Genomic DNA, 19506 nt, shown 5'->3' on the forward strand with positions numbered 1-19506 from the left:
ATGACATGTTTTATTGTTTCCTTATAAGCACCTCCAGCATGTAGCCAAATATTTTTTTTATTTTCACTAAGCTAAATATGCAAAGTTGATGATAAACAAACCTAGTCTTAACAAGTCAACATTTAAAGGCCTGTGGGAAATTATATTGGAGAGCGGATTGAAACGTTGAGATTCCACAAAGAATAATGGGCAGACAGTTTAAAAATGCAAAATAATGTTTCATCTAATCTTGTGCTCACTTAAGAGGAATTTTGAACTAAGGCCCGAGCTTTATCGCCCTCTGAATCCTGGCTGCAACATAATAAATCTTTAATCTTATCAAACATTTCAAACATTATCTTTATCTAAGTGTGTCATTTAAATGCTTCAAGCTCTTACAGGCTTCAGATGCCAATGATACTATTGTGCCTTTTTTTTCCGACACTCACTTGTTTTCCACTCCAGCTTTCTGTTTCGCAAGGTTTTCTTGTTAAATAAATGGTTTTCAGTGTAATTGCTTAAGTCACAGCTGAAAAACCTCCAAGTCTGTGAACGAGACAAAACAAAGCACAGCTCAGGTTTTGGTTTTGAAATAAAATAGTTTAGGTGGTTTAATAAGGGTTACAAATGAACAAAGCAGACACATCAAACACTTGCATTGTATGTGATTAGTCAAATGTTACTTCCTTTCGTGGGATTGACATCCACACCCTGGGCAGGAGAAACTAAAGCCTCATTATCTAAACTCCCTGCCAAGCGGATGCCTCATTTAGCTCATGTGACTGTGTTTTCTCTCTTTTTGCTTCTCAGACTGTAAGCAGTGGAAAAACAGACTCTACCAAGAGTCCAGGACTCAGATGAGCGTGAAGTGCCTTACAAAAGGCAATGTTACCACAAACCTCTATGTGTTTTATTTGGATTATGTGTAAATGAGCATCTTCAGCTGCTCAAAAACTATGGAAGGAAAATGATTCATAGTTTGTACAATTACAAATCTGAATAGTATGAAGGGCATCTGTATCCAGCTCTCTTTACTCTAATATCTGTTTACAACCAGTTGCCTTCTGAGGTCACTAGAATAGTATTCAGATTGTGTAAATCTAAAAGGTGACCTAATATGCTTTCTTGAACAGGTTAAGATAAGTCTATGCTCTGTACAAAAGAAGACCATTACATTTCTTTTTGCTCAAAATCATTCTTATATTATGAGATTTTAGTCTCCTCAGTTCAGCTTATTTTGAGTTTATGTCAGAATGAGCTTGTCACTTTAAATCCAAATAAGTTGATGTTGGCCACGCCCCCAACTCAACGTTTACACTCGCACACGAAAACGGATGCAAACAAATGTGCAATTTTACAACAGTATATTTAAAAAAAAACAACAACAAAAAACAAAAACCTCCGAAACAACCAACAAGAAAGCAACAAGTGGTTTCTGGATGGTAAGTCAATAGCAAAACACTTGTATTTTCCAGCAGCGCATTCAGTGGTAAAACCAGCTAACCGAACTTAATGGAGGTTCGCTTGGGTTGCTAGGTAACGGGCTGGCCTAGGTGATGGGCAGTGCCTGCTGATTTGTGATGTTACATTCCAGAGATTATTGAAACGGACTACTTTCCAGACACAAAATAATTGTTAACGTATTGCCAAAACCCAGGTGGAGTGGAGCTAAAGTGCTTGGGGTGATTTTAGAAGCACTAAAAACCCAAATTTAAGTAAAAAAATTTTTTTTTGAATAATACATCCTCTTTAATCTTGGTAGAAATCTAGCTGTTCTGTGAAGGCCTGAGAGGTACATCGGAGTTCATTGGTGAACAAACAACACAATGCAGACAGGTGAAAGCAGAATTAGGTTATAAAACAATATCCAAAGTTCTGAACATTGCAGCATTGTTCAGTCTACCACCCAAACATGAGTGAGGATCCGTAGACATTTAGAGCTCAGTTATGTGAATCTGTTCATAGTTTATTCTGCCTGAGGAGTGACAGGAATAAAGCCATTGTTGAACATGCAAGATGCACTGTGTGGTGGAAAAATAACATCATGTTTAATGCCACCATGCTTTTCTTCAGCTGACAAAATGTGTTTGGAGAGAAAAACATATTAGAAACTGGAATAAAAAAAATAAATAAATAAATAAACGAGGTGGAGGTTATTGTAAAAGATTGACAATTCGCGAGTTAGAAAAAGCTAGAATTTCTGGATTTATTGCTATTGTTAGAGTCATATTTAGTTTATTATTCTGTGTTTCACATTATTGTTGTTATGATTTTGCCACATAGGTTCATTCCTTTGTGTTTAGTTTCTTACTTTATGACTTATGACTTTATGCTTTCTGGTTTTCACAGAGCTGGTTTCTTACTTTGCCCTCATCACAGTTCCATGTTCTGTTTTCCTTGTTCCAAGACTTTCAGATCTCACTTGTTTATTTTTTATTTTAAATTAATCTCTGCTGTTCTCCACCACCCTCTTGTCTACATTGGGTCATCTAACTACCACACACCAGGACAATAATGAATAACACTGAAGTATATTTGCGTGTTAAACTGGCCCAGTCAAAGCCCAAATCTAAGTTTAATCGAGTATGACTAATAAGAAAATTGGCTTTCACTCATGGTTTTTATCCAACTTGACTGAGCTGCAAAAGAATGGACTGAGATGAGCAAACATAGTGGAGACCTTTGAAATAGACATGAAACTATAATTATAGCATGGCATGCTCTTGGGGTTTTGAAAACCTTCCCACTCACAATTATGTTCTACTTTGTGTTGTTCTACCTCATAAAAGTGTAAAGTGACAAAATCTTAAAAATGATTGAGCAGCACAATAGAGTCTGCGCACACTGTGAGATCAGCTTCTCCACCCAGAACTTCCCTCACCAACTCCGACACTTGTTGAGGATTTGTTGAGTCCGATTAAAATCCTTCATAACATGAGACATTTCTCTTCTCCAGCACCGCATGTGTATCTTGAGGTTCTCTTGGATAAATCATTCCTGGCTTACATTACCCTGGAGTTCAAACGTACCACACAGTTTACAGTGAAATGAAATGCAGCGTCACAAATCAGAGTAACATCTTCTTGGCTCTGACTCTGTGTATTTGCTTCAAATGCATATTTTGACTTGTGGCATCTGTCAGTCACATGTTGGTGGACGCTCTGACAGGAAGTGTTGGAAGTCTCTGCCAGAACAACTGTGACACACATGTATTTATCGCATTTATTCTGACAGCATGGAGGGAGAATGTGTGACAACTGGCCCTCATTAGGTGACGTGACTAGAAAGAAGATAAATGGGACTATAATAATACAATTACAATGAAGCATGTTCCCTAAAACTTCTCCAATTGCTGTGGCGACTCTTCAGTATTTTCTCAGACAATAAGGCAATAAAGATTTAATTTTTAGGAAAATATTTGCTCTTTTACAGATTTCTTCTCTTTTCCTTTTCCACATTTAATGTTTCAGATCACTACTAGGCAACAATGACTGGAGTAAATGCAGAAATTTGAAAGCAGTTTTCAAATAAGCATTTTATTTAGCAGGGAAGACAATTATTCCTTTTAAATAAAGGGATTATTTAATTTCACATCTGGCCTCATGTGAAAATGAAATCAGTGCCTTATTTGTCATATATTGACTGTTAATAACCACATTTTTGGGGATTTCTGGGATGAGTAATTTTACCATCCAAACCAGACTTAAAGAATCAAAAAAACCCTAAACAGAACTTGACTGGATATGTAAGTTTGAGAACAGACAGTAAACAAAATGGTTCACATCTATCAGTCTGGGAAGAGTTACAAAGCCATTTCCAAGAGTTTTTTTTTTTAAGTTGATTTAACATATTATCCCCTTTTAAATAAATAGAGGGAAAATAATTACATATTTTTATAAGGGGTGGCCAGTTTCTGGCGCTTTTGTTTTTTTGGGTCAGATTGACCCAAATAAAGCCAACCAAAGGTTTGGGAGCCCCTGCCTTCACAGATGCCACCTGCAACCAGAAACTGCAATAACTTCACAGAACGCTGAATACTAAAAAATTAAGCACACTGTGGTAGTTGTTGCTTAAAAACTCTCTGCTTTAACTCATTTAAGACAAAAATTCTTCCACAGTGATGTAAAAGACTCCAGTTACTGCAAACTCCTGATGGTGGTTTTTGCCGGTACCACCAGGTTTAGGGGGTAATTACTTATTCAAAACTGTCAACAGTCAACAGTTAGCTTTGTCTGATATTAAAATATATTTGATTTGAAGCTGTGGGATAGTTTTCCAGAATATCTTAATAACTACCTAATAACATAACACAGTTTAAAAAGGAATTAAAGCTATAGACAGACATGAATATTTGAAGTCTGATTGGAACCTTCCTTTTTAATCTTCCTGTTTCTTTGTTCCTTTTTTTCTTCTCTTGTTTTGATTTAATTGTTGATTCTGTGTATTCTGTTAGTATTTCTTATACTAAAGAGTTGAACAGGTTTAATGGTATTTACAGAGAAGCTGAAAAGCCTCAGCTTACACCTTTTCAATCTTGACTTTCTATTTGACTTTGGTTCGAATATTAACGACTGCAGTTGGAGTGTTTATTGACTAATAATTAGCATTGTTGATATTTGTGTGTGTCTGTGCATTTTAGATCGAATGAACTATACGTGTGTCTCTGTCTAAACATTTAAGTGTTAACTTTTTCCTAGTCCATTTCAAACAGAAAAGTAGTGCTAAACAATTATTTTGTTTTGGGTTATGTATGCACATGTTTTCTCTGTCCTTGCTTTTTCTTTTTCTTGACCCAGAGGTTTTTAAAACCTGTTTGAAATAAATAAATCAACTCAAGTGTGGCAATTAAAAGAAAAAGCAACTGAAACTTTTAAGAGGATTTACCATAGCTCTGCATCATCTACTGTCTCCCAAACCCAATCGGCTGAGATGATTCTCCTGCTGCGGCTCGGCTTCATCTGCCTCTCTCCCTCCTCTGTTCCCTCCCTCCTCATCTCCTCCTCTCCACTGTCACTGCGCTTCACTAACAGTTGGGTGTTTTTTACACCCTCTCCCTCCTTCATCTTCACTCTTTCTTCACAAGTCGCAATGAGATTAACAGCGCTCTGCGTGTGTGGGACCCTGCTGGCCTTTTCAAGTCTCTCTCGGATCAGAGCGGAGGAAGGAGTCCTCCTGGGTGACCGGGGATTCGGACCCTGTGCTGCGACTCTGAGACCGGCAGGAGCGTGCAGACCGGGGGACCACGACAACACGTGCCCCTTCCACATCAATCTTCCTCCTCTGGTTGTTCATTTGCCACAGCATCTTTTGGAGTTGGAGAACATCATGCAGGACCTGCAGAAACTGAAGGAGAGTGTCGATGAGCTGAGGAAAATCTGTGCAGATTGTGCAGGTGGTCAAGCTGCGAGAAACTGTGAGAGGAAGAATGAAGGAGAGCTGAATGGAGGTAAGATCACAAATGAGGATGAGGGGGACTGGCTGAATAAGAGACTTGACGAGAATGAGAGAAATTTCAGACAGGAGTGTGGAAAAGATGGTGTTAAAGTTGAAACAATAGACAGAAATAACGAGGAAAAAAAGCTGAAAGACGGGAACGAATGGGAAACAGGAGGAGTTGTAAAGGAAAACGGGAGAGGAGAACCTGTGACTGAGGGCGGAAGAGGAGAGGACACATTAAAAACGCCAGCCTCTGGTGGAAACATAAAATCTGTTAATGTGACAAGAGGAAAGATTGCTGAGTTAAATCCCAAAGGGAGCTCAAGAAAAAGTCAAGATCTGTTGGACAAAAACAAGGAAAAAACAAAAGAAGAAACTAGCCATACCATATGGCGAGATAAGACAAAAGTGGAAAAAAACGCTAAAGTTGAAGCCACTGATAGAATAAAGATGTCCAAGAACCACACAATGAATATAAATAAGGAACAGGGGCAGACTGAAATGGAAAAGGGAATAAAAGTGGACCCAAATAAAAAGAAACCAAAGCAGATGGAGAGGTTTGGGCTCACAGAAAAAGGGAGGGAAATTAAAACAGAGAGTGTGCAGAGAGATGACGATGGAGAAACATCATCCAGCAAGACAACTAAAAACACAGACTTTTTATCGATCAGCCCGACTCCCCTTACAACAGAATTAACTTCAAGGCTGGACTTGAGCGACAGTAAAAGCTTTACATCATCTCTTCCATCACCTTCTCCGCTCAGCTCCACTTTAAGCTCCATCACAGATGTCACTCGTGACCCAAAAGCTGATTATGGAGTAACGGGAAGCACAGAGCCCGGAGCAGCTGGTGTTACTGGGCCCCAACGCCAAGGTAAGGGGCGGCTATCCACAACAACAGTAACAATATCCACAGTGGGTGGTCCAGGACAGCAGATAGCCATCGCTGATGTAGAGTTATCCATAACAACTCCAACCACCTCATCTCCTCTTCACACTGTATTCACAACATCATCCAGAATTACAAATCATCACGGGGCACCGAAGAAGAACATCAGCTCAAAACCCAAGACCAATCTGAAACCTCCACCAGTCCGAGCACCGAAGCCTGGTGAAAAGTATAAATCTGGAATTAAGCCTGAAGCAGACAAAAGACTAAAGAATGCCAAGAATGACCATAAACCAATTCAAGGTCCTTCAACAGAGGAGAAACCTAAACTCAACCAAAGGAATAAGCCTCACAAACCCACAAGTGTAAAATTCAAACCTGGCAAAGACTCAAAACAAATCCAAAATAAAAAAACCGGCCAAAAAAACAGCACTGATATTTCTACAACTGAGGAAAATCGCAAAAGTAATTTGTTGCAGGAAGGAAGAGCAAAAGAGACGCAATCAAAGCAAAACGCTTCACCTGCTGTCCAGAGATCTGCAGCTCCAAGACCTTCAGCTGTAAATGCGACACATTCAGGTAAATATAAATTAACCAATAGAAAGTCTGGCACAGTTTCAAATACTGACCAAAATTTAAAACCGGGAAAACAATTTGTTCATGTTTTTATTACTGACCTACCTGACCAAAAGTCAGACAAAAGGCTGGGTGAAAAAAAATTAAATGAAACAATTATATTACAAAATCCCAATCCTTCATCAAATCCTACTGATGAAGCCAATCCCCCGAAGAGCAAATACATCCAGAAAATCCCAACATTTAAACCTGAACCTACCTCAGAGTACAGGTCAACACCAAAACCAAATCAAATACCTTCAAATGAATTTTTGGGCACATTTGAAGAAAATATGCAACAGGAGATTACAAACAGTCCAGATTTAACCTCGGGACAAAAGAACATTACTGAACGACCTCATACATCTCCCGATAACGCCAAGAGTCACTATAATCCTTCCCAAGAGTTTGAAACTGAAACAGCTACACCTTTAACTGAGGCAGTGGACATCTCTGAAGAAAATTCCTTGCAGGAGCCCAAATATAATCCAGATTTAACACCTGGACAGACATATGTACCGGATCAAGCTACTGTAACCCCTGATCAGAAGAAAAGTTCCAGCCAGGATCGCCTTAAAATCAAGAGCAAGCCAGAATCTACTCAAGAATCTTCTTCTGAATCTAACAAAATAGAAACATCTACAAAAACTCCAAAACAAACGCTGTTAACTGAGCCGTTGAACAAATCAAATAAAAATCCCTCACATGACCCCAAATCAAATCCAGATGTAAGACCGGGACGGACATCTGCTCCGGATCAACCCGCTGTGACCCATCACCTGATGAACAAATCCAGTCTGGGAATTCCTGAAACTAAACACAAACCCAAGCCTAAACCTAGCAAGCCTAAATCACAGAGGAGTGAATCCAGTGAGGATCATCTTAAAGACAAATCAGAAAACATCCAAGGGTTTAAGTCTAACAAAAGTGAAACAGGAAATACAAAACCTTCAACTAAGTCAGTAGGCATGTCTGAAGAAAAGTCCTGGCAGGAACCAACGCCTAATCCAGGTTTAAGACCACATCAAGGTACCACAAGCCCAGATCAGGTTAAAAAATCCAATGAGGATCATCTTAAACCAGAAAATAGTAACAAGATTAAGTTTAACAAAAGTGCAACATCAAAACCAATCCAGGAACTTTTTCCAGAGTCAGTGGACCGGTCTGAGGACATTCAGGAACCTACATCCTATCCAGGTTTAACAGCTGGACAAACATCAGCTCCAAATCAAGCAACTACAATCCATGATCAAATTAACAAATACAACAGAAAACACCTTAAACCTCAAACTTCTCAAGACTCTCAAAGTCCAACAGGGACACAAAAACCATTGATTGATTCAAGGGACATGTTTCAAGAAAAAACCCTTCAGAAACCGACATCTGATCCAGGTCAAGCACCTGCAGAAACATCTACAATAGATCTAACTAGTGCAACAACTTATTGGGAGATTAAAACCAGTCAAGATCATCTTAAAACTAAAGAAAACTCAGAAAAAATGCATGATTTTACATCAAATCAAAACGAAGCAGCAACCCTAAAACCCAAGCAAACACCTTTACCCAAGACCATGGAGGAAAATTTCTTGCAGCAAGCGAAATTGTATCCAGATTTAGCACATGGACAAACATCTACACCAGGTCACGCAACAACGACACCTGATCATATGGATACATTTAACAATGAATATATTGAAACTCAAACTTCTAAAGAGTTAAAATTTTACAAAAGTGAGACAATATCTCAAAAACCGTCAACTAAAACATGGAACAAGTCTAAAGAAATATCTTTGCAGGAGGCCAGGCCTACACTGGATTTAGTTCCTGCAGTCCCTAATCAAAAAAAGAAATTCACCAACAGTGACTCTCAAACTAAACATTCTCATGTGACTAAATTCAACAAAAGTGAAAAAAGACTAAAACCTTTAACAGAGTCATGGGAAAAGTCTGAAGAAGCATCTTTGCAGGAACCAACATCCAAACCAGGTTTAGCACCAGAAGAAACAGCTACATCAGCTCTAGCTACTGCAACAACTGATCAGATTACAGAGACCACCCAGGACCGCCATGGAGCTAAACAAAACCCAGGAAACAACAAAGGGTTTAAGTCAAACAAAAGTGATACAGCAACACCAAAATCCAACCCAAAACCTTCATCAGAGTCAAAGAGTGAAGAACAGGAGCACAAAAACAAATCAGACTCTACATCTGATTCAGCTAAAATCTCACCAGACCAAAGCTCCAAACCTGGCAGTAATGTACCTAAATTTAGCAAAACACCTAAACCTGGTCAAGAGGGCAGGCAAAACCAGAAAAATCCAAAGAAAAATCCAAGCTTTAAAACAAGACTAAATGGAAACCTTAAAACCAACCAAACCAAACAAATAAATCCAAGGTTGAATCCCCTGAGACCTGGCTTAACGACTAATCTAAAACCAATCTTTGTACCTGAGAAAATCATAAAACCAGCACACAACAAAACATCCAGACTAAGGCTTCCATTTCGACGCAAACCATCCACAGGACCTACAATCAGGCCAGGAGCTAAACCTGTCCAGAGTTCAAAACAAGCAGTGGAACCAAAGCCAAGCCCACAAACCAATACAAACCCACCTCATATCAGCTGGGTTCCTTCAGGAAACATCCAAAACTCTCATACTGACATGCCATCTACATCTGACCTCGAAAAACAAATTGATAAAGTGAGTCATACCTTAGGAGAAACAAAGTTCAGCACAAGTGTGAAGAAGACCATAACTCCAAGTCCAAAGACCTCAAACAGCTTGAAAAATGGATACTCCCCTGCCACTCACACCCAACCCGAAGACGTCACATCGAGCCCAAACACTAGGATTACGTCTGATCCGAGGCCACAAACAGCCGGGCTGCTGTCATCTGCCCCAATGAGAAGAACAAACGACACCAACCATAGGATCCTCCAAAATGTTATTGTTAGCACTGGTCCAGGAGCAACACAGCTGAGCAAAGCTCCCAAATCTAAGGCTAAGACACATCACGAGGAAGAAAGTACCCAGGCAAGCCCAGTTTCTCCCCCCAGTTTGAAAACTACCTCCACACTCAGCCCTAAGTTCAGGTCAAAGACCTCCTCCACCTCTGGCCCTGAGCCCCCACCTGCAGAAATGTCCACTCCTAGTCCACGAGAGCTGCGTGTGAAAATCAACCAGGTGACTGCGTTTGTCAACATCAGCCTGGTTCCCAACAGGAGACCAGACGAGCTTCCAAAGGAGGGGCCTGAGAGGACACACGGGAAACTGCCAACATCTGCAGCATCCGCAGGCAAGAGATTACTTTTATGATTTCTGCATGGTTTACTATACTTATCACAATTACAAGAAGCCTTCTGAAAATGTTGCCTCTCTTGTTCAACTGTATTTATTGCAGTAAATTGAAAACAACACTTTTATCTAAGACACATTCATTCAACTGGAAAACGAAAGGAAAACGAAAATAAATCTCAATTAACGTAACAGTAAAAACAAAGAATGAGTAAACTGTATGCATTACAGCAATTAGGTCAGTATGTGTGCATCTAAAAAGGAAACTTAAATAAAAGAATTTCAAGTATGACAACCACACAATAAACTCTAAAGAGCCTCACACAATTAATCAGGAAATAGACTTCATGATGTGGTCTGAGATCATATTAGTGCCATACATCATCAGGAGGAATCTGCATGTGTGCACAATCTGTTGATCGGCACGACTGTGAGGTTAGCACCACAACAATGCATGGGCCAACAGCTTTAAAACACCCTTCAGAGGAAGCAGTGATTCAGCTATCAGTGATAGTAATTAGTGATAATTTACACACCGAGTTAAAACAGCCGTATTTTATTTAAACAAGCACTAAACTCCTCACTATAAACTTCTCACTTAAATTATAGGTGAAGTTAAACAATTACACATTTAATTGTTTTCACTGCGTCATTCTGCTTGATTTAAGTAAATAGGAAAATAAACAGAAAAATTAGAAATGAAAATAAGAAAACAAGAAATACATCAGTTGAAAAAATAAAGAATGATAGAAAAGTCACTCAAGAAATTACGGTAATAATTATAAAGATTATATGTTGAATTAAATATATAGCAAGCAAGGAAGTTATAAGTTCAGTTTCTTTATGTTTTTTTAAAACCTGTGTATATAAATACTTAAAGTAATGAGAACCAACCAAACTTGTCAAACTCAGTATAGAAATAAATAGATTGCTCAATAAAATCAATTATTAATAATCAGTTTAAACAATTGTTGCTCTGTAAAACTTGTCTTACAACAGTTGAATTGTTTTCTCTCCATATTAATGTGAAATGTAATTTTTCATAAATCAATAACCCTAAAGTAAATAGATGAGTTAAAGAATAAATAATTCAAAAACAATTAGCCAGTTAATGACTACATGATTTAAAAATTAAGTAGTAAATTGAATTCATGTAATTTACAATTTCTCTGGCTTTTAGTAGAAATTGTAAATTGCTATTTAAAATATATATAAAACCTTAAATTGTTGAAGTGTTATATAAAGTATTTCTAACACCTTCTCTATGACTTAAGAGTGACTTTATAACATATAATGACTGAAGAGTCATCAAAACTTTGTGAGAGGTAGCTGCACTACATTTGGCTCTGGAGGACTAAACCTGCCAAAATTAAGAATAAATAAATAAATGTCAATACACTTCTCTATAATGAGCAAGTTTGTCTTGGTCTATCACATAAAATCCTAATAAACACATCACATATGTTACAAAATATGAAAGGGTTCACATGAATCTTGTGAATACTTTAGTGAAGTACTGTATTTTTTGAGTCACATATGTTCATCTATATGTTTGGCTTGTTTTGTCCTCCACATTGTTGCCATTTGACCTGTCAAGGAATTTTTTCAGCCAAGTTCCAGAGCTGCAAGAGAATGTTATCACCTGCAGAGACCAGTTTCTGTACTGCAGCCAATTAGTTCAATTCTCTTTTTTTCATTCCTCTTCCACAGTAATAAGAGACTGCTCAGACCATCTCCTCAGAGGAAAAACCAGGAGCGGACTTTACCTGGTGACCCCTGACCTCCGCAGCAGCAGCTTTCAAGTGTACTGTGACATGGAGTTGGATGGCGGCGGATGGACCCTCCTGCAGCGCCGCCAGGACGGCAGCGTGAGCTTCAACCGCTCCTGGGTGGAGTACCAGGCCGGCTTCGGAGTGCTGGACGGAGGAGAGTTCTGGCTGGGCAACAACAAGATGCACCTGCTGACCCGGGACAGGGGCATGGAGCTGCGGGTCGAGCTGGAGGACTTTGATGGAGTGACTGAGCATGCGCAGTATGAGCACTTCAGGGTTGCCAGCGAGCGGCTCCGCTACAGACTGACGGTGGGCGGGTACTCAGGTACCGCAGGCGATGCTCTGCGCTTCAGCAAAACCTACGACCACAACAACAGGGCGTTCACCACCCCTGACAGGGACAACGACCGGTACCCGTCCGGGAACTGCGGGGCCTACTACAGCTCCGGCTGGTGGTTTGATGCCTGCATGGCTGCAAACCTCAACGGCAAATATTACTTTGGAAAGTATAAAGGAGTACGGGACGGGATTTTTTGGGGAACATGGCACAACATATCTACAGAGTACTACCCCACCAATGAGAGACAGTCTTTTAAATCCGTCAGGATGATGACCCGACCAAAGAGCTTTGGCTTGCGTTAATAAAGCGAACATTAAATGCTTTTGTCCAGGTTTCTACGAATCTTTTGTACTTTCCACTCATTTTAACAACGATTCAGTGCTGCCATCTTGTGGCCATAAATTCAGCAAAGTGGTTTAATTTACTAGAATACAGAAACAGATGATAAGCTATTTTACCAAAAGATATTAAGAAACACCCATACAAATCATTGAATTCAGGTGTTCCAGCCATTGCTATGGCTACAGATACGTATGGGCAGGTTTGATAAGTTTTGTAAAAAAAAAAAAAAAAAAGAAAAGAAAAAAGAAAAGAAAAGAAAAAATATATGTTATACTGGTAATATTTCAATAGAAAACAGAAATGCATTACTTTTGACAATTATTGCCAAAAACTGATTGATTACAGTAATTACAATGCAATTAAAATATAAACAATAGCCTATCTGCTTAATTTAGAAGAGGGTATTTCAAGTACATATGCTTACTGTGGTAAACATAATAAATTTTTATTGATGTTTCAAAACAACATTAGTGTAATGTATTGCTGTCCTTAGGAGTTTATGCCAATATGTTGAATGTTTTTTGCAAAGAGAACTGTTTACAAGCAGCTGAATTTGTCTTTCTTGTAACAAGGGGAAAAGGGCTGTTACTTTCTTTCAGCCAGCTGACCAGCAGTGCACAGCAACAGATTGGGGCAGTGCTGTTTTAACCGACGCAACCCGGGAAAACTCCGGCCCTTCTACCAATTTCTCTGGCATTTTATTAAAACAACTTTAAACTGCAGTGACTATTATTTAATACCTCGCTGTGCCATCAGAAAACATCAGGTGTAAAATGAAGCACTGAGGCATACAGACGACTCAGGAATTTGGTAAATTCAGCTGTGGTGCAGTGACAGGATGCCACGTGTACAATAAGCTCATTCATAAAATATCCTCACTACTAAACGTTGCACTGTTAATTGCAGTTGGAGTCAAAACATACTGAAAGCAACTGAGAACAGCAGCAACTCTGCCTAGGAAACGGTATGTCTGAAATCACAGAGCGGAGAAAATGCTGGCTGAAGTCTCCATCTGTCTGCAGAGTCAAATTTCATGCTCTCTTTATTTTAGCTTTTCAGAGCAGTGCATCAAAAGCTTTCACATCACTAAGTACTATGCAAAGACTTGAAAGCAGAGGTGCAAAACGTATTGCATCCAGACTCTAGAAATCTGGAGAAAAAAAAAATCCTGCTACTCTCTGGCTCACCAGTGGAAAATGCTTCCCGGAAGAGCTGAAGTTGTTACAGATGATTATGAACACACGAAAGACTATTAGGAATGAGATTTTATTAAAGTTCATTTGTGTAAAAGGAAGCATCTCAGTATTTTTGGTAATATATTACATTACATTGTGTTGTTCATAACTCCTTTTGAACTGTTTTTCCTTTCATCAGTGAAGACAAGCTACTTTTCAAGCTACCTGAAGTGTAAATCTGACAGGTATTAATTTTTTTTTTATTGGTCTGGGATGTCTTATAATACAGCTTGTTTAATTAAAATAAACAAAATAAGTTTTTATCTAACTTTGTGTTGTTTAACCTTCTTAGAACAACGATTCAGACTTTGTGGATGAAGACTCAATTTCCCTAAATCCTTTGCGCTAATACTGACGTCATCAACGTTGCACTTCATTGTTTTTCCATTGGTTAAAATCAGAAAGGGGTCGGGTCAAGGTTTACACAAGAACATAACATCCTGTCTGTGAAGTTTGCCAAAGCAACTTGGACCGAACAGTAGAGTGAAAAAATTCCCCTTCAAATTAAAAGCATAAAGGAACAAATGTAACATTTAGCTAGGGAGGATAAGGAAAAGTGTTTAATGCTTACTTTTCTTGATGATTTAAAATATTTAAAGATTTATAGAAGGTTAAAGTGCATTTGTACATATGACATCAAAACCACTGGGATACAGACGATCAATTTGAATTACTAACTGAATAGAAAAAGGCTACGCAGCACCAAGTTAAAGGAAATAAATAATCTAACAACCAATAAAATGTTTTATTGTAACACTAAGCTACCTCAAAGATATTTGAGTGTACATAAACTTGACGAACAGATGTAACCTGGTTATTTTTCATCTTCAGTTGATTATTAATGAGGGTTTATTTTCTAAAAATAGAATTAGAACTTTATTTTTCGCTCCTTGGTATATAAATGCCCACATTGTCTAGGCGTTTCAAAGGTTTTTAATTAAATCTCTTTGCTGTTCTTGTAAGTTGATCCAAAAATAATATTCTTCTTATTGAAATGTTGTAGAGTATCGTCACTTGTCCTAGAGTACATGTGTCAAACTAAAGGCCCAGGGGCCAAATCTGGCTCTCCGCAGCTTTTTAAGTGGCCCACTAGACTCCAAGTGACATCAATGAGTCCTTGCAGTTTTTCATAAATCCGTAAAATTAATAGAAAATCCTCACAAAATCAACATTTTGCAGCAAATTTTCTCAAAATTGGCCAAAAACATTGGGTTTAAGTGACTGCTGCCCCAAAGTCAAGTTGTAGTCCGTGATTGATACGGTGATGATTAATAAAAAGTCGCATTTAACATCATACACTAGAGTAAATAATAAAAATTCCTTACAAATATTTCCAGGTTAGTAGCACACAAACTGTTATTTTGATTGCAAAAAAAACAAAACAAACAAAAAAAAAACCACAAAAACAATCACAAAACACCTGGATGGACTGAAAAGAAGTTCAATATTATTTCACTTACTCAATGCTGAAACAAACAGCTATTTATTGATATTTTAACAGTTAATGGGTCCTGTGAATAGATTCTGGCTCAATCGGCCCTTTACAAACATTCAGATTTTTGATTTGGCCCGAAATGACAATGAGTTTGACGCTCCTGTCCTAAAGGATCATTAAATAACCACAGGAACCGAGCTTCATGTGTTCACAAGAAATCATGGAGAAACGGCGATTAACACTTACTGATATCTTAAATAATATCACTGCATACGACTACTTGAGGTCTCGGCAGCACTGGCCGCAAACTTCGCTTACCTTGGGCCAGCCCTGGTTACCGCACTTTAAATTATTTCCGTATTAGCTTCAGGAATTTTTAAAACTCGTACATTTGAATTAGCCGACTTTTAATCTGAAATCCAAGCGGTGCCTAGTTGTCTCAGTAACAGCTTAGGGCACCAGATCCCCGGTGAACATGGACGTGTGTGGGACGGTGCATGCGGACTGAATGACTGCACATCAAACTCTGCAGGTTGCGTTGTTGTGTTTGCGGCTGCTGGACGTTTAGAGCAGCTGCTGGTCAGAGGAGATGTTGTGGACATCAGCAGCTCAGAGAGGACCTGTGGGGCTCCTCCTGCGGTGCTGGTCCCTCACATCCTGTCACACTGCTGTCAGTACGCCCCGGTGGCCTCTGCTTGCCTCACGGTACTTTTCTAGCTCTGAACCCGCAAAAGCACCGACACATGACGGGGTGGACGCGTCGCCCCTGCGGCAATGGGCCCTGGACGTCAGCCCCTTCACCACAGTGAGGGCCCGGTTGGGCTGCAACATCTGCGTCCGCCCGCTGGACGTGCACGCCTACCCCGAGGCGAACCGAGCCCTGATCTCGATCCACGGTCCAGACAGTGACCAGGGGGACTGCATGGAGGACCTGCACGTCCAATACGACGGACAGAGCCAGGAGCTGCTCATCTCTGCTGAGAAGGTGAACAGCAACGTCACGATTGAGATGGACGCACCAATCAAATCTAGTGAGTTTCTACAATAACGACATAGCCGCGCATACAAACATGGAGTCCGTGCATAATAAACCTGCGTGCTTTTGACAGATCTCTTCATCACTACTGGAGGAGGAGGCAACGTGCAAGTGAAGAAGATGGAGAGTGATATCTGCAAAGTGCAGACAGAAAAGGGCAGCTGTTTACTTCACTCTGTTAAAGTTGGTATTTCCTCATAGATAGATAGATAGATAGATAGATAGATAGATAGATAGATAGATAGATAGATAGATAGATAGATAGATAGATAGATAGATAGATAGATAGATAGATAGATAGAAAAGCAGAAAAACTTGACGTGGCTAAAAATTGTACTCAAGTACAATTGAGTACAAGTATAGAGTATTTAGTAGCAATATAAAGTATTTGTAGCAGTTGGCCTGAAAATGCTGCAACAGGCCTAAAAATAGCACCAATATAGTTTGTTAAAAAACAAGAAGCATCGGTTTAGCATAATGTCCGTTTCTCTGGCATTTTTGGGTTAAAACATGTTTGCTGTTTGTTCAATGACATAACTGGAGGTGGGTAGAGTGGCCAAAATCTGACTAAAGTAAAAGTAAGTTTAAAATAATATTAATCAAGTATAAGTAAAGAGTATGGCATGAGAAAATTATTAATAGGAGTACTTGTTTTTCAGAAAGTAAATGTAATTAGTTACTACTCACCAGAGTTAGCCAAAAGAAGTTAACTGCCAAAGAAACGGAGTGTAACAGAGTGCTGTAGCGCTACTCATTACTTATATGGGTAATGTTCAAACATTAAGAACGCATCATTCTTAATGATTTGTTTTTAAAAAAAAACCCACACACATTTCCATATTTACTCAAATATGATAAAACTATTTAATATCTTTATCTAAATTGTGTCTTATAGTTTCCACTTTCTTATTGTTGGCTTGAATGGACAAAAAAAGGTGATAAAAGAAGGGAAGTCATTTAAAGACACTTGCAAAATAATCCAGTTAGGGATTAAACCAAAGCTCTGTACTGATTTTTATACCTTAAAATAGTCAAAATAATCATGTGAAGAATTGATGTGCATCAGTTTTATAATCATTGATTGTGTTAAACCTTCAAATATCTGAAACTGGCTTAACTCCTCATCCTCTTGTTTTATCTCAGGCACATCAAGTCGAGGTGAAGTCCCACGGCGGACATGTTACAGGTTTGGGCACCATCCATGGTAACGTGGACATCAGCACAAAGGGAGACAGCGTAAGTAGGACAGGGTTTCTGCAGCTCTTCAGTCTTATTCCTAGCAGCCAGTAGGGGGTAGCAGCATCCTATTGCAGCCGTCAGCAGCAGTGAGCTGAATGTTGTGTGTTCTGATGTGAAGTGGTGTGTGTTTACATCTGTGTGCAGTCATCTGAGGTCTCATTTTGCAGGTGGTTGATGTCAAGAAGCTTCAAGGCACAAGGATGAACATTTCCACAGAGCACGGAGCTCTGAAGGTAAAAGCCGTCTATGCCGAGTCCAGCTGTGTGTTCTCCTGCTCCGGGAGAGTAGAACTGGGCCATGTGCACGGTGAGAAAACATTCTACTAATTCAAATGATTGCCTGAAACTCCTCTGCGTGCCACAAAGTTCTGCAAAATCCTGTTAATCCCCCACTTATTCAAGTCAGGTGTGTGGCAGAAGGGAAAAACATGCAAGGCGGTGCTCCTTCTGGACTGGAACTGAGAAACGCTGATCTATGATAACCTTCACCAGACTTATTGATTTTAAGGGTTAAAATAACACTGGAAGCAACGTCTTCTTCACAAAAACAACTGTTTCCTTTAGGAGTTACCAGTACATTCTCATCCACAGCTGCTTTAGGTTAAATCTCTTGGTAAAGCTGAGCCATAAGGAATCTCGGGCTCAGATCCAGTCACAGTTGATTTAAGCACAATGTGGTCCCAATTTACCACAAACCTTTCAACTATTTTTGCTTTAAAGTGGCCATAAAGTCAAGTTACCAGTAAAAAGTGACATCGTTGATCACAAACATTCCTGTGAAACATTTAATAAATAAAATTGATTGGATAAGAATTTCATTGTATTCCTGAGTGTGAATTTCAGCTGTGTAATGTAATGATGTGTTACAACTCAAGATGTGCTTAAAGTATTCAGATATTCATTTTCTATTCAGTGTGGGGTAGTGAAGGTACTGATGAGGTTATCTAATCACGTTTTTTTTTTTAATTCATTGTAGGTGACACCACAGTGGAGAACAAGTCTGGGGATACAGTTGTTGGTAAGCAGGCTGGCTGGCTGCACACTGACCCAGGCATGGTTTCTATCAAAGTCTGAGGCTTGCTTTGCTCCTGCAGATGGTTCAAATAGTTTCCTGAAGGTTTCCTCTATCAGCGGAAGCATTGATGTCTACGTGGGAGACGGTGGTACCGCTGACCTCCACACTCAGGACGGTAAGTACGCCGTGGACAGAGCCCAGTTTTTCCTGTACTCCTGATTTTGTTTTAATCTTTGTGTCATGTAGGAGCGGTCAGTGTGCGTCTCCCGTCTTCCTTTAGAGCTGGTGTAAATCTCTGTGGCGTGGCGGTGGACGTCAGCCCAGAGGTTCTTCTGCATGACGAACAAAGACACACCGCAGACGGCCGGACCACACTGACTGGTGAGCTCCTACCATTCATCTTTTCTTCATCTGATAACGACGTGAAAACCTCCAACCAGTAAATGAAACATGACATTAATTTGTTTGCCTCAGGCTATATGAGTGGAGAACCTCCTGTTGACCGGTGGGTCAAAGCTCGGGCAGACAGAGGATCCGTCCAGCTGAGGACACAAAGCTGGTTTGAGTCCCTGAAGCTCGGGAGCTAAGTGACCGGATGCATCGTGACGTTCTCAGGACCGCAAACCTCAAACGTCAAGACCGGATATTAATACAACGCTAACAGCTGAATGTTATTCTCCTCTGTCTTCACAATGTACTGTAAATACTTCAGAAATATACCTTTTAATTTAAAGTGCCTTTTGAATGTTCATGTCAAATCACACAATCATTGTATTGACTGTGTATTTAGCGTTGATTAACATGATTAAAAAGGTACTTTAATAAAATAGGTTCTTTAATAAATCACTCAATGAAACAAGTACTGGTAGCTTTAACAT

The 19506-nt window shown here is 39.4% G+C and overlaps 2 protein-coding genes across 2 annotated transcripts; both read left to right on the forward strand.

Moving 5' to 3' along the window:
* Positions 1–1386: 1386 nt before the first annotated feature.
* Positions 1387–14172, forward strand: LOC122835018 (fibroleukin-like; the record flags this gene model as incomplete). Its single annotated transcript, XM_044123703.1, has 3 exons — positions 1387–1421; positions 10143–10216; positions 11926–14172. Coding segments are annotated over 3 exons (813 nt in total), but the record flags the coding sequence as incomplete, so codon positions are not given.
* Positions 14173–15772: 1600 nt separating this feature from the next.
* fam185a (family with sequence similarity 185 member A) lies at positions 15773–19361 on the forward strand. Its single transcript, XM_044123710.1, has 8 exons — positions 15773–16370; positions 16449–16558; positions 17519–17611; positions 17782–17920; positions 18590–18631; positions 18708–18803; positions 18875–19009; positions 19103–19361. Exons 1-8 carry the CDS (start codon positions 15929–15931, stop codon positions 19213–19215), a joined length of 1170 nt encoding a protein of 389 aa, XP_043979645.1. The 5' UTR covers positions 15773–15928; the 3' UTR covers positions 19216–19361.
* The last annotated feature ends 145 nt before the right edge of the window (positions 19362–19506 follow it).

The sequence above is a fragment of the Gambusia affinis genome, linkage group LG08 (assembly GCF_019740435.1).
Source record: "Gambusia affinis linkage group LG08, SWU_Gaff_1.0, whole genome shotgun sequence".
Classification (NCBI taxonomy): domain Eukaryota; kingdom Metazoa; phylum Chordata; class Actinopteri; order Cyprinodontiformes; family Poeciliidae; genus Gambusia; species Gambusia affinis.

What these genes read in the sequence shown, in the direction of transcription:
- fam185a (XM_044123710.1), top strand. Translation starts at nt 15,929, where the DNA reads ATGTTGTGGACATCAGCAGCTCAGAGAGGACCTGTGGGGCTCCTCCTG. An exon ending in TCAGCACAAAGGGAGACAGC is followed by an intron (nt 17,612 to 17,781) that starts GTAAGTAGGACA and finishes CTCATTTTGCAG; the next exon opens with GTGGTTGATGTCAAGAAGCT. An exon ending in GTCTGGGGATACAGTTGTTG is followed by an intron (nt 18,632 to 18,707) that starts GTAAGCAGGCTG and finishes TTGCTCCTGCAG; the next exon opens with ATGGTTCAAATAGTTTCCTG.